This window comes from Gorilla gorilla, chromosome 15, assembly GCF_029281585.2.
Source record: "Gorilla gorilla gorilla isolate KB3781 chromosome 15, NHGRI_mGorGor1-v2.1_pri, whole genome shotgun sequence".
Lineage (NCBI taxonomy): Eukaryota > Metazoa > Chordata > Mammalia > Primates > Hominidae > Gorilla > Gorilla gorilla.
In genome coordinates, this window is record NC_073239.2 from 105,328,370 (window position 1) to 105,343,724 (window position 15,355).

Here is a 15,355-nt window from a genome sequence, read left to right on the forward strand (position 1 = left end):
GTATCTTTTTGGGTAAGGTGGAGGTCTTTGTGCAAGGTTGTGGTTTTCGCAGTATTTTGTGACAGTTTTATTATCAGGCATTCATGGATGAGAACTCTCCTTCATGGCCTTCCCCAGTTCCACTTGTCAGGTTTTCTAACACATGTGACTCTATTTTGATTCTGACAGCTTTCACAATCTACATTAGAAAAGAGGAAACTGGGGCTCAGAAAGTTTTAGAAACTAATTCAAGATCAAGCTGGTAAGTAGCAGAAAATTTAGAATTAAGTTCTACATATCTGGCTCCAAAACCAGGACTCTTTTCATTACAGCAGTGGTTCTCAACAGAGTTGCGATTTTGCCCCCCAGGAAATATTTCACAATGTCTGGAGACATTTATGACTGTCAGGATTGGAGGTGGAGTGGGTGGGGTCTGCTTCTGAGAAGCTACTTGCTTCTAGTGAACGGAGGCCAGGGATGCTACAAAACAGTTCACAGGGACAGCACCCCCACAACAGAGAATTATACAACCAGCCCAAAATGTCAATGGACATTTGGGCTGACAAGTCTTACATGACAGAATGCTTCCTACCCTGATCTGACGTTATTTCCAAGGATTCAAAGGTAACTGCTTCAAAATTAAACAAATTATAGAAAGCCATCAATAAATCAACCCCTTATTCATGTTGCAGCTCTCTTCCATTATAAATAAAAATGGATTGAAACTTAACGATAAAAGGGAGGCAGGGACAGGAGCGGGGAAGCTTGGCGAGCAGAAAGGAAATTCAAACTTATTATTAAGGTTAAGAATTAAGATGTAAATATGTAGATGTTTTTCACCCCTAGGATTTTCACTAATCCAAAAGTTTACGGACTGCTTTGAAATTTAATTATTTGGAACTGGTTAAATGTTACCCTGACCTCAACTAACATTTGTGTTTCACTTTTCTCCGGGACCCAGGGGACGTGGATGCCAGATGAGTCCACCTCCTCTCCCTGCTCTTCCCGCAGGGACAGAGCCTGCCAGGTGCTGGTGACTCGGATCCTGACAGGAGGTCGCTCTGCGGAAGACTGGCAGGATCCCAGAGCAACAGACTGGGGCTCGATGCACCTTCCCCGCCAGGTCTCTCCGTCCGCAGCTGTCCTCCTAGTACCGGGTACCCCGCAGGCGGGGCTGCGGAACGCACGTCCCCTGCGCCGTGACGTCACAATAGCGACTCACTGGACCCAGCCCTTAGCAACGGCCTGGCGACGGTTTCCCTGCTGCTGCAGCCCCCGTCGGCTTCTCTTCCAGTCCTCCACTGCTGGGGCTGGGCCCGGCCGCGGGAAGGACCGAAGGGGATACAGCGTGTCCCTACGGCGGCTGCAAGAGGACTAAGCATGGATGGCAGCCGGAGAGGTAAAGGGCAGCTGTCAGGGGCTACCGCCGCCTCGCCCCTCGCTCCAGGCGGCGCTCCCAGCCTCGGGTCCGGGCAGCCGAGTGCAAGGCCGCCCCTTGGGCGCTTCCTACCCCTGGCTGAGTCGCCAGTGTTGCCTGGAGCTGCCCAGGCCTGCGCAAAGGAAGAGGGAGAGCCTGCTTGCCAGCCTCGCAGGTCCGCTTCTTTGCCCTGAATTTGTCGCCCTGACACCAGGGGCCCCTGTCTCCTGAACTCAGGGTCGTGCAGCCTTTAAAACCTCAGTAGCTCCCAGGCAGAGGAACCAGGTTTGGTCTTTGGAGTCAGACCTCCCAGGGCCCCAAATCAAACCCCTGTGCTCTCCATGGAGACGACCCTCAGTTTTCTCATCTCTTGAACATGAGGGTCAAATACCCAGGCCATGGAGTTCTTGAGGATTAAATGCAGATAATATAGAGAAGATCCTGGCGCATTTGAAGTGGTCAGTAAATACGAAATCTCCCAGTAACAAACTACCTCCCCCAAAGCTACTGAGTAACCCAGGGTTTCTGTAACTTTATGTGAATAGGAATCCCCTCAGGGTCATGTTAAAATGCAGATTATGATTCAGTAGGTCCCTTGGGGGTGGCTGAGATTTTGCATTTGTAATAAATTCCAAGTAATGCAGTGTTGCTGGTCAGCGGACTGCAGTTTTAGCAGCAATCCATAATCACCATATACACCTGTTCTCTACTGATTTCTTGAGTCAGGTGGACATCATGTGGTGGGGTTGGGGGTGGGGAAATACAATCTTAAATATCTACAAATCGGCCCAAACCAAATAATTTGCATTTTCACACTTTCTGAGCCAGTATCATTCTTTCCTCGAGTCAAATGAGGCAATCTTTAGACTCCCCGCCCCTCCCAATTCAGTGTTTTTATCTATTTAAAAGACTGCCTTTAAACCAAGCTGCTAGATGATTCCTTGATGTCTTTCTTTGAATGATTCTGCCTTTATTATATAGTCATTGATCAAAATAAGTGCTACTCTGAATGTAGGAGATAACTATTCATTGATCAGCAAACTGTATTCTGACACTTCACCAACCTAGGTTTCAGAAAAAGCAAATCAAAACGCTTTATGATCTTAAGAAATTTTGCACATAAACTAACATTAAACCCTTGCTATGTACTAGGAACTATTTCCAAATTATCTCATTTAATGTACAAAAATATCTTGATAGGCATTAGCCTTATTTCATAGTGAAGAAACTAAAGCAAAAGATCACAAATAACTTGCCAAGATCACAGCGGCAGAACAGGATTTGAATCTAGGTGAAGAATATAAATCTGAAGCCAATGCATTTACTTACTGTCCCATGGTAGGGATGGGCAGGGGGAAAGGATATATGTAAAATTTAGCGTATAGTAGATTTAGTAAGTTGTCAGTATTTGTTTATTGAATTATTTTAAAAATTGGGTTCATGCCAAATGTAAAAAGGTTTATATTTTTACAACTTGCACAATTTAATTAGCTTCATTTTTAGGAAATAATATATGATAATGTCAAATATTGTTATTTTGAATTTTTAAAATAAATGTAATCAGCAAATAACTGGGGCAGTCAGCTTTCATGTACTGTAAATTAGTAGGAAATCATAAATAATTTTAGACACAGGTAAAATACTTAATTGAGAATAAATTTCTTAGATTTCATTAGGAGGTGCTTTTAGTTATTTCAGAGCATAAAATATTAAAACATCTAAAGAAAAATTATCTTTTGTCATGCTCTTACTGTAATCACGTTTTAGACGTTCTTTTGTAAGGCAAGCATTCTAAATGGTGGTATAGTACAGCACCAGACTGAAAAACGGTTAGTCTTGTTTGTAATCTTTGTTTCCTACTAACTAACTAGGTAGTCTTCAGCACGTCACTGTACGTCCCTGGGCCTCAGTTATTTATAAAATGGGGGCTTGGACTAGGTATATATAAGGCATGGTTTCCAACTTCCTATGGGGGAAGGTGAAGAAAAGATTGAGAATAACAAATTGCCATTCACTCTGATATCAATGACCTTTAGGAAGGAGAGGAGACAACTTATTAGTATATTACTGAAAGTAACTTGAAAAAAATTTTTTCCCAGCACTCTGGGAGGCTGAGGCAGGTGGATCACTTGAGGTCAGGAGTTTGAGACCAGCCTGGGCAACAGAATTAAACCCTGTCTCCACCAAAAAATACAAAAATTAGCCAGGCATGGTGGCGTGCACCTGTAGTCCCAGCTACTCGGGAGGCTAAGGCAGGAGAATCACTTGAACCTGGGAGGGGGAGGTTGCAGTGAGCCAAGATCATGCCACTGCACTCCAGCCTGGGCAACAGAGCAAGACTCCATCTCAAAAAAAAAATTGTTTTGATCTGTTGGTCTCATAGAGACACTTATCAATGGTAGATTTCCAAACCTTTGGTTTTCCAGAGAAACCCTGCCACAAGAAACACTTTCATGTTTCCTCACTGGACTTTCTTCTGGCTATTTTAATCAAATTGTGTAGGAAAATGGGCTACTCTCATATACCAGTGAATTTCACCACTAAGAGCTTCAATCTCATTGACAAGATTTTAGTCCTAATAGTTAGAGAATGATGTTCTTTTCCTTGGCATTTGGTTTGAGGCTACTTCTCCATGCCCCTTTGGCTCATTCTGGGTCCAGTCCAGTCAGGAGATAGAAACCATACAGTGATTTATACAAGGAAAAGTTAAAGAATTGTTATACTTTCATAAAAGAGTAACTATAAGAGGTAAGGGGCTGGGCGTGTCAGCTCATGCCTGTAATCTCAGCATTTTAGGAGGCTGAGGCAGGAGCATCACTTGAGGTCAGTGGTTTGTAATCAGCCTGGGTAACATAGCAAGACCCTGTCTCTAGTATATAAAAAAAATTAATGAATTAATTAAAATAAAAACATAAGAAAACTGTATTTGGTACCTAGAATTAAGGGAAAGTACTCAAAGAAGGACAATTTGAAAGAGTTTCTCCCAAAGACTGGGGTTCAGACCTCATTAGAGAAGGCGTGATTGTGCACGTGCCCAAAGCTTCATCACCAAGGAGTGATATCGGAGGCTTCACATTCCATGGGAAATAGACTTTGATAAATTGCTTAGCCAAGTCACTAAACAAACAAGTGAACAACAATGAAAACAAGCTCAGGAGAGGATTCTGTATCTAGAGTTGCTACAATATATTACCTAAAATGTTAACTTTTCAACAAAAAGAAATTGCAAGTCATGCAAAAAAACAAAAAACAGGAAAATGTGACCTATACACAGGACACAAAGCAGGAACCAGAAACTATGAGAGGGTAGATGAATTAAATCGTCTTATTTCTCCCCTCAATTCTGTTAGGTTTTTTTTTTCCTTTCTCTTTCTTTTTTCTTTTTTCGAGACAGGGTCTTATTCTGTTACCCAGACTGGAGTGCAGTGCAGCCTCCTGGGCTCAATCATCCTCCCATCTCAGCCTCCTGTGTAGCTGGGACTACAGGCACACACCACCACACCCAGCTAATTTTGTATTTTTTTGTGCAGTTAGAGTTTCGCCATGTTGTCCAGGCTCCAGGCTGGTCTTTGAACTTCTGGGCTTAGGTGATCAGCCTGCCTCGGTCTCCCAAAGTGCTGGGATTACAAGCACGAGCCATTGTGCTCAGCCCTAATTCTGTCATTTTTAATATGACATTTATCTATAGGAATATTAGAAACCAATGAGTATATGCCTTGGTGTACATCTAATGGTAAATAGACAAGGGAACATAGACATCAAGGAACATCTAAATTCCATGTTTGTTCTTATCACCATCTTATGCTAAAGAGCAGCTGGATTGATTCCTGGGGCCAAATATTAACCACCTTGTTCACAGCTGTCGCCTACAGATGGGTGGGGAAGCATTTCTATCCAGAGCATTATCACTAGGTTCCAACCTTTTTTCATTCTCTTTTCATCCTTTCACACTTCTCTGGGTATACCTGTTTTTCCTTTTTCTGTGACCTATAGTGAAACATACATAGAATAGAATGGAATTTGGAGGGAATAAACTACATACAGTTGAGATATCTTCTTGGTCTGTTTCACGTGATTTAGTTGCTTAGAGCATGGTTCAAGTACTGAGCAGTTATTGCTCAAGATAGTGTGATGATTAAGACCCAGGAAACAGACTGCTTGGGTTCAGATCCCAAATCTGTCACATTCTTGTGTAATCTTTGGCAAATTACAAGTTTAACCTCTGTGCTTCAATTACCCTCATCTATAAAATAGGGAGAATTATAGTATTGTAAGGATTAAATGAATTTATACCAGCAAAGTGCTTGGAGCACTGCCTGGCAGGGTTACCACTCAATAAATTAGCCTTTTGACTACATATGAAGAAATCAACTCATACTGGTTTAAGCTAAAATGGGATTTTTTTTTTTTTTTTTTTTTTTGGCTAATGTAAAGAAACGTCTAGGGAAGGAAGAGCTTCAAACATGGTTGGCCTCAGGTACTCAAATGACGTCACCAAGAAATCTCTTTCTATCTTGGTTGCACTTGACTGTGTAGGCTTCATTCTCAGACAGGTTCCTTTATATGGTTCAGGATGGCCACCAGCAATACAGGGCTTGCTTAGACCCTTCACTGGGTTTAGCAAGCCCAGTGAAATGAAAGTACCTTTCCTAATAGTTCCTGTCAAAGGCCCAGGATTGTGTATCTCATGGTGGGACTTGGATCGCATAGCATTGCTGACGCTGTCAACACAGCTGTCCAAATTTGGGTTCTATGCCTTACCCTGACAGTGGGGTCAGCTCTCTTTGAACCACCTGGGCTAAGAGTAAGGGAAGAGCCGCCCAAAGGAAAGTTGAGTTGTCATTTCCAGGTGAAGAGGCATTGAATTCCGGACAAGAAAAAAGTCACAGTTCTTTCTATCTGGAGAAATGAGGTTTTTCTGAGAGTTTGTTGGTATTTTTTCTTATGTTTAGGTCTTACCCTCCTTCTTTCTTGGTAGAAGCTATGCTCATTTCATGACTATCTTCTTTCCCAGTTCAGATGGCATCACTTTGACTTGCATTGTCCTAAACATTTTTTTCCTTCCTGCACTCTGACCTGTGACATAGAAAGAGCTTCATGGATATTCTGACCTCAGTTTGTTTTTCTGTTTTAATCTATTCTGACAAGCTTTGTTCTCTGGTCTTAGATATTAGTTCTTCTAGCTCGATACTTCTTTTTTCTATATTTAGTCATCCATATATCTTCTAGACTTTCTACGCGTCCTCCTTGTTTAGCTTTTAACAGCCCACCTGATAGCAAACTAGCCATCTTACCCTCTTAAAACATCTCTGTTTGGGGGATAAAGCATTTATATTTTGCATATTAAATTACATTTAATGCCGTAACTCAGACTTCCTGTTTTGGAGATTACTACTAAAAACGCAATCACCTTTTAGGAAAGAAATTATTTTGTGATAAATTTATTATTTAAAAAATATTGAATATTGTTGTTTTTGTAAAAGTTGTGTTTCATTTATCCTAATTTATGATTTTTTTTTCTTGTTGAAAGTCAGAGCAACCTCTGTCCTTCCCAGATATGGTCCACCGTGCCTATTTAAAGGACACTTGAGCACCAAAAGTAATGGTAAGTGAGGTGCTTAAAATGGCAGCTTTGTTAGAAGATTGTCTGAGTGTTTCCTTTACTGGCAAATTATATGACATGATGGAAAAATTATTTCATTTGATGAATATTTGAACTTCATATTATTAATTTTAATGAAATATAGGCGTTCTTGAGATTAGAGAATTTTGGAGTCTATGATTTCAAACTATTATTGTGCACTGGATGTGGACTTGGCTGTCTCCTGCTCCCAGCTGCTACAGCAGCCCAGCTCTACTTTTGCCAGGAAACTACCCTGATTTAAGGCATGCCTGCCTTGTTAAAATGGTAAGTAGCAGGTATTAAAGACGCAAGCACTGAAAAGGAAAAGCTGTGCAGAGAAAAAGAGCACTTGAATAATACATTTCCTATTAGGAGCAAAGGCCTGTGGGCCTCTTTATCCAACTGGATTTCTAGGTGCTGTGATATTTTTGTATTTTAAAGCTTTCAAGGTACATTTTTAAGGTAGGTTTTAAAATAAATTTTTGTAATTATACCTAAGAAGTATAAGGCTATGTCCTTAGGCAAAATAATTAAAGCCTTATTTTCCTTATTTACAGGAAAAATCTTTGATACTGTTACCTCCAAATGTGGTGGAAGGATCTCATTTTCAGTTGCCTCACTTATTTCTTTGTATTACAGTGTATTTTTTAAAGTTTATGATTGTGGCTATATATGTATGTAACATATATGGCCATAATGATAAACTTTAAAAACTAAATTTTAAATAAAAAGTTGAAACTAGATTTAAAATATACATACATAGAAATCAGGATAAAGAACAATATGTAAAGTTTGCTAACTTTCTTTTAAAGAATATATGTATGGAGCTGGTATAGGTATGGTGGTTTTAAGTATGAGGCTGCCTTGGGTCACATGGAAGCTGCATCCTTTATCAGCAGTGTAACCTTGAAGATGTAACTCATATCTCTGTGCCTCAGTTTTCACTTCGATTAAATGATAATAATAATGACTAGATAAGTTTATACATATAAAAAGTTTAGAACAATGCATGGTAAATGACATTTATTCAGTAAATATTTTTAGTAGTAGCATCAAGCTCGTAATTATTGCATAGGCTTATATTATGCACAGAGTCTCTGGAAGGATGCATTTAAACAGTAACATAGTATATTTCTGGGAAGGAAGACTAAAGGTCAGGGTAGAGAAATCACTTCTTTTTCAAACTCCATACGCCAATTTAGCTGTTGAATTTTTTTAACCACATTGCATGTATTACTTCTCAAAAACTGTTTTTAATGTTTAAAAAAGCTTTGCCTATATTTATATTTTATACTTGTATGTAAGTGCTTAACTATTTCTAAGATTTCTTTTAAACAGTTTGAATGAGGACCAAGGAGTTTAATGTCATGGAATTTCTTTGCGATTACACTTGTTATAAGATAGTTTTAGTACTTCAAAAAGAATGTAGTAAACTGATATGTAGATCTTGTTTTCAGGTTTGAGTTAGAAATTTGCTTCTTGGAATAGAATTTTTGTATGTAGGGTTTTGGGATTTGGTAGTCATTGAATTTCTGAAATTCCGTTGATTAAGTATTAACAATGGTAACTAATTAAGCAAGCAGCTAAACATCCTTAGTTACAAGATTGAGAGCTGTCAAAAAAAAATAGTTCTGTAAATGTAATGACAGATCGTATCCTAGAATCTCTTCCCCAGAGTCTCAGGCTTGTAAAAATTTTATTCTCAGGAAGGTTTGAACACAAATGGTCAATCGCTCATTGGCATTATCAGTGCAAGATTAAAGCTTCACATCACAATGTCATATATCAATATCTCTGGTTGAATTTCAGAACATTTTATAAGAATGAGTTAAATAATCAGTGCCTTGTTTATCTCATGATTTTTATATTAGTTTTAAATATATAATGATTATGTTTTAATTTTTAGCTTTTTGCACTGACTCCTCTTCTCTCAGACTAAGCACTCTCCAGCTGGTCAAGAATCACATGGCTGTTCACTATAATAAAATCCTTTCAGCCAAAGGTAAAAATGTGCAAATGTGAACTCTCTGTACTCAATTTAAACCTCCAGCTTCACTTCTCATTAAAATATATCTGTAGCAAAAATGAATACCTTATATATATGAGAGGATTTGTATTTGTTTGGTTTAGTGTGATACAAACTATTAACTCTAGGTACTTAGCAAATTCATACCCATTTTTGTTAACTATATTTGAAATCTATATAATGCCTATTTTATTTCATTTTATCTCTATTGCTAATAATATTTTGTTAGATATTGCTTTTAATATGAAAATATATAATCTGCTTTTTTGTTTACACATCTATAGAAGTTGCACAAAGAAGATGCTATTTTTCTGTTTAATTTTTTTCTTTTGTCAGCTTTATTGAGATAAAACTTACATTATAAAATGCATTGATTATAATGTGTACAGATAAATATTTTGAAAAATGAACACATTTTTATAAATACTACTACAACCATGCTGTAAAACAGGAATCAGCTAACTACACCGTTCAGGCCAAACCCTCCTGCCACCTGTTTCTGTACAGCCCATGAACTAAGAATGGTGTTCATATTTTTAAATGGTAGCAAAAAATTTAAAAAAAAGTATGTTGTGACATGAAATTCAAATTTAGTTATCCGTAGACAAACAATCGTTTTCAATCTTTTACATATTGTCTGTGGCAGCTTTTACACTAAAAAGCAGAATTGACCAGTTGTAACATACTGTATCACCCTGCAAATCCTGAAGCATTTACTACCTGGCCCTTTGTAGAAAAAATTTGCAAACCCTTGATATAGAAAAAGTCCATTACCTCAAAGAGTTCCCCCTAGTCCTTTGCCGTCAGTCCCCTCCTGACAAATCCCTGGCAACCACTGATCTGCTCTTTCTCCTATAGTTTTACCTTTTCTATAAGTTCATAGAAATGGAATCATGTATCGTTTTGGGTCTGGCTTTTTTCAGTTATCTTAATGATCTTGAGACTAATTCACGCTGTTCTGTGTACCACCATTTATTCTTTTGTATTGTTAAGGAGTATTTCATTTAATGAATAGACCACAATTTGTTTATGATTCACCAGTTGTTAAACATTTGGATTGTTTTGACTCATTTTTGGCCATTAGGAATAAAGCTGCGATAAACATTCACATATAATTTTGGAGCATGTGTTTACATTTCACTCGGGTAAATTTATGTGTCAGGAGTAGAACTGTGAGGTAATATATTAAGTATAAGTTTAATTTTGTAAGAAACTACAGTTTTCCAGAGTGAATATACCATTTCCATTTCCATTACTTCTGCAGCCTTACCAACCCTTGGTGTTGACAGTCCTTTTTTAACCATTCTAGTGAATATGAAATAGTATCACTTCATAGTTTTAGTTTGCATTTCCCTGATTTCTAGTATGTTACCTTATTACTTCCCATCTGTATATCTTCTTTGGTGAAATGACTGTTCAAATCTTTTACCCATTATTAAAAATGGGTTGTTTGTCTCTTTAGTATTAAGTTGTGAGTTTCTTTATATACAGATTCTATATCAGATATATGTTTTGCAGATATTTTTTTCCCAATCTGTAGCTGGTGTTTTCATTTTCTTGTTAAAATTCGTATTCTGGAGAAATTTTTAGACTTACATAAACATTTAAAAATGGCATAGGGAGTTACCATATACCCTGTACTCTGCTCTTCCACTCATGTTAAAAATCTTAAAAACCATGGTATAGTTATCAAAACCAGGAAATCAATATTGATGCAATCCCATTAACTACAGACCTTATTTGAATTTCACCAATTTTGACTAATGTCTTTTAAGTTTTTATTATTTTCTCATTTAAATAGCTAAAGTTTTTAAATTTTAGTTTATATTTTATGTTGCTTATATTTTTAAATGGCTAAAAAAACAAAAGAAAAATATTTTGGGACATGAAAATAATGAAATCGTTTAGTTTTTTAGTTTTTTATAGTTGTTTTCATAACCTGTTCAAGAAATATTTGCCTAACCTTAGGTCACTCAGATTTTCTTAATATGTTTTCTTCTAGAAGTTTTAAAGTTTTAGCCCTTACATTTAAATTTGCGATCCATTTTGAGTTAGTTTTTGTGTATGGTATGATATAAGGGTTTTGAGGTTTTTTGTTTGTTTTGTTGTTTTGCCTCTTCATATCCAAATTTCCCAGTACCATTTGTTGAAGAGGTTATCTTTTCTCTATTTAATTGTCCTAGTACTTTTTGAAAGTCAGTTGACCATATGTGTGGGTCTGTTTCTGGACTTAACTCCTTGATTCTGTTGATCTATATGTCTATCTTTAAGCCCCATGCCACACTGCCTTAATTATTGTAGCATTACAGTAAGTCTTGAAATCAGGTAGTGTAAGTCTTCCATTTTGTTTTTTTTTCCCCAAGCTTGTTTTGGGACTACATTATAAGTATGTTAAGTCTGTTTCATTTTGAATAGTTTATATTGCTATGTCTTCAAGTTCACTAGTATTTTCTTCTGCAGTATCGAATGAGTTATTAATCCCAACAGTGTATTTTTAATCAAGGATATTGTGTTTTCCATCTCTAGAAGTAGGATAAACAGCTGCAAGGTCTGGAACATTTTGTGATTTCCACATTTGGTATTTGTCATTTATAAATACTGAGAATATTATTAAACTATTAACTTTCTCTTTCAGCTGCAGTAGACTGCTCAGTTCCAGTAAGCATGAGTACCAGCATAAAGTGTAAGTAATTTTTGGACATTATTACCTTTTTTAAAAAAAATTAAGGTAAATATACATAACATAAAATTTACTGTCTTAACCATTTTTAAGTGTCCAGTTCAATATTAAGTACATTAATATTGTGGTACAATGATAACTACTACCTCCAGAACTCTCTTTATACTGCAAAACTGAAATTCCTGTGCCACATAAACAATAATTTCCTCCCATAGGCCCTGGAAACCAACATTCTTTTCTATCACTATGAATTTGACTACTGTCACCAATTGTACTTACTATCTCTATGAATCTATTTTAGGTACCTTATATAAGTGGAATCATATCGTGTTTGTTCTGTTGTGACTGGCTTATTTCACCTAGCATGATGTCCTCAAGGTTCACCCATATCGTAATGAGTCAGAATCTCCTTTTTAAAGGCTGAATAAAATTCCATTCTGTGTATATACCACATTTTACTTATGCATTCGTCAATTAATGGACACTTGGGTTACAGTCACCTTTTGGCTGTTGTGAATAAACTATACTGCTATGGACATGAGTATACAAATACTCAAGTATAAAAGTGCTGGGATTGTAGGCGTGAGCCACTGCACCCAGTGACCATATATTGCTTTCTATAGCAGCTGCACCATTTTCCATTATGACTAATGATGCTCAAGTATTCAGATTTCCCCACGTCCTCCCCAACGCTTGCTTTTTTCTATTTGTTTAATAGTAGCCATACTAAAAGGTGTTGACACATTGCCTTTTGAGAAAGCATTTCTAACTTAAAAATTATCCAAAAATACCCAGGCACAGTGGCTCACACCTATTATCAGCACTTTGAGAGACAGAGGCAAGTGGATCACTTGAGCCCAGGCATTTAAGAGTAGCCTAGGCAACATGGTGAAACCCTGTCTCTTCAAAAAATACAAAAATTAGCTGGATGTGGTGGCATGCAACTCTGGTCCCAGCTACTCAGGAGGCTATGGTGGGAAGATTACTTGAGCCAGGGAGGTCAAGGCTGCAGTAAGCCATGATCATGCCACTGCACTCTGGCCTAGGTGACAGTGAGATGCTGTCTCAAGAAAAAAAAAAAGGAAAAAGAAAACCCATAATATTGACACAGGATATATAGAATCCTTATATATCTACCCTTTGACCAAGTTATCTTCATTTTTAAATCATCAGACCAAAAATTTGAAAACCCTGTTTAAAAATTTCTGAAGAATACCATTTGAAACCTTTGTTTTTGATTTCAATTAAGAAATGTATACTTTATGGGAGGCCGAGGCAGGCGGATCACGAGGTCAGGAGATCGAGACCATCCTGGCTAACATGGTGAAACCCCATCTCTACTAAAAAACAAAAAATTAGCTGGGCGTGGTGGTGGGCGCCTGTAGTCCCAGCTACTCTGGAGGCTGAGGCAGGTGAATGGCATGAACCCGGGAGGTGGAGCTTGCAGTGAGCAGAGATTGCATCACTGCACTCCAGCCTGGGTGAGAGAGCAAGACTCTGTCTCAAAAAAAAAAAAAAAAAAAAAAAAAAAGGTATCCTTTAAAAATAGGCAAAAAACATGGCTGTCACAGCCTTTGATTGTCTTATTAATCATATAAAAATCAGTGTTATAAATTTTAAGTTCAGTGTTTTCGAAGTTTCTAAGTTTTCTAAGTTAATATTTGAATTTATGTAGAGTTTGAAAACATTTCTACATTAAAAAAGTAAATATCGGCCAGGCGCGGTGGCTCATGCCTGTAATCCCAGCACTTTGGGAGGCCGAGGAGGGCAGATCATGAGGTCAGGAGATCGAGACTATCCTGGCTAACACAGTGAAACCCTGTCTCTACTAAAAGTACAAAAAATTAGCTGGGCATGGTGGCAGGCACCTGTAGTCCCAGCTACTCGGGAGGCTGAGGCAGGAGAATGGCGTGAACCCAGGAGGCGGAGCTTGCAGTGAGACGAGATCACGCCACTGCACTCCAGCCTGGGCAACAGTGCAAGACTCTGTCTCAAAAAAAAAAAAAAAAAAAAAGTAAATATCAACCTAAGGTTAGTTCATGATAAATGATAAATGAATAAAAGCATAGATAGGGAAATGCCTTTTGGGTGCAATCTAGGAAAGATCACAAACAGTAGGAATGGTTAACTCATCTCTGCTTGTATATCTTCTTAGTTGAAGAGATAGAAGGTAGGGGAGACAGTAACTACCAGCTATAGGTCATAGCTACAAACACAGTGTCTGTCTCAGGCCTTGTGCTTGACACTTTGTATTCTCCCTTTTCTATTCTTTTTATGTTTGCAACAAACCTTCGTGTAGGCTGTCATATTTTTGAAGGAAAATTAGATTCAAATAATTTTAAAGGAGGAAAAAAGGCATGTTAGGCAAGAGTAGAGACTTCTTAGTACATATTTTTAAAGACCAGTTTGGTCACTACATACAAGTTATATGGGCAAGTCCTTTTACCTCTGACCTTCCTTTTTTGTGAAATGAAAGGTAATTAGATGATTTCTAAGGACCCTTCCAGATTTTTAATTTCTGTGCTTTACATTTTTTTCTTCTGTATCATATTAGTAACTTTTTTGTAGCACAAAACTGGTTCAGTGTTTACATGCTTTAAATATCTGGATCATTTGAATTAAGTTGGTTTTACCTAATTGTCATGAAAGCAAATAATCCTCTTTAACTGTGTGTCAACTTTAATTAGGAAAGCTTTGCAAAATTTTCATACTGGTACTAATTTTCTAAAAAAAAATAGATATATAAAATAAAATTATCCCCTTTTAAGAAAAAAAAAAGCCTGAATATATATATTAATCCTCTTATTCAACCACACTTTTGGGTTTAAAATCCAAATTTACCCTTCACATTCCCAGCCCAGACTGGCACCACCACACATAACCTGCTCAGACCCAGCACCCCTACGTATCTTCAGACCTGACACTGATGCACACCCCACTGAGCTGGTCGGCTCACACCCACCACAGGTAATATGTTGGATAATTTCCCTATTGAAGCCAGTACTTAAAGTCTGGAAGAGGTGAGTACTTCCTCAAATGCATAGACAGTAATGCATGTCTACATGGAACACAGAAAAATATAGGAAACATGACACTACCAAAGGAACACAATAAATTTCTAGTAACAAACCCCAAGAAATAGAAATCTATGAATTGCCTGACAAAAATTCAAAATAATTGTTTTGAAGAAGCTTGGCAAGAGAGCACAGATAGACAACTCAAAGAGATCAAGGAAACAGTACATGAACAAAATGATAAGTTCAACAAAGAAAACTTTTAAAGAAGCAAATAGAAATTCTAAAGCTGAAGGATACAATTAATGAAATGAAAAATACAATAGAGGATTTTAACTGCAGACGTGGTAAGTAGAATAATCAGGAAACTTGAAGACAGGTAATTGGAAATTATTCAGTCAGAGAAGAAAAACAATTGAAAAAGAATGAAAAAAACCTAGGGAAATAGGGTATATCATCAAGCAAACCATGCATACTATGGGAGTTTCAGAAGGAGAGACTGGCAGAAAATTTATTTAAAGAAATAATGACTGAGAAACTTCCCATATCTAGCGAGGGAAATAGATTAGATTCAGAAAACCCAAAGGATCCCAAATAGATTGAACATAAAGAGGTC

The 15,355-nt window shown here is 37.4% G+C and overlaps 1 protein-coding gene across 14 annotated transcripts in view; it reads left to right on the top strand.

Moving 5' to 3' along the window:
• The first annotated feature begins 995 nt into the window (after positions 1 to 995).
• Positions 996 to 15,355, top strand: part of SPATA7 (spermatogenesis associated 7) — a 48,416-nt gene continuing 34,056 nt past the window's right edge. For 3 of the 14 annotated variants that reach the window (XM_019010093.4, XM_055361807.2, XM_055361808.2), the window contains exons 1-4: positions 1,186 to 1,378; positions 6,927 to 7,001; positions 8,926 to 9,021; positions 11,681 to 11,728. In XM_019010093.4, coding sequence (XP_018865638.3) covers positions 1,360 to 1,378; positions 6,927 to 7,001; positions 8,926 to 9,021; positions 11,681 to 11,728 — 238 coding nt within the window. In that variant the 5' untranslated portion in view covers positions 1,186 to 1,359. Of the gene's footprint in view, positions 1,379 to 6,926; positions 7,002 to 8,925; positions 9,022 to 11,680; positions 11,729 to 15,355 lie in introns of those variants that run through there. The other 11 variants (XM_019010094.4, XM_019010097.3, XM_019010096.3 and 8 more) reach the window with 11 other exon arrangements.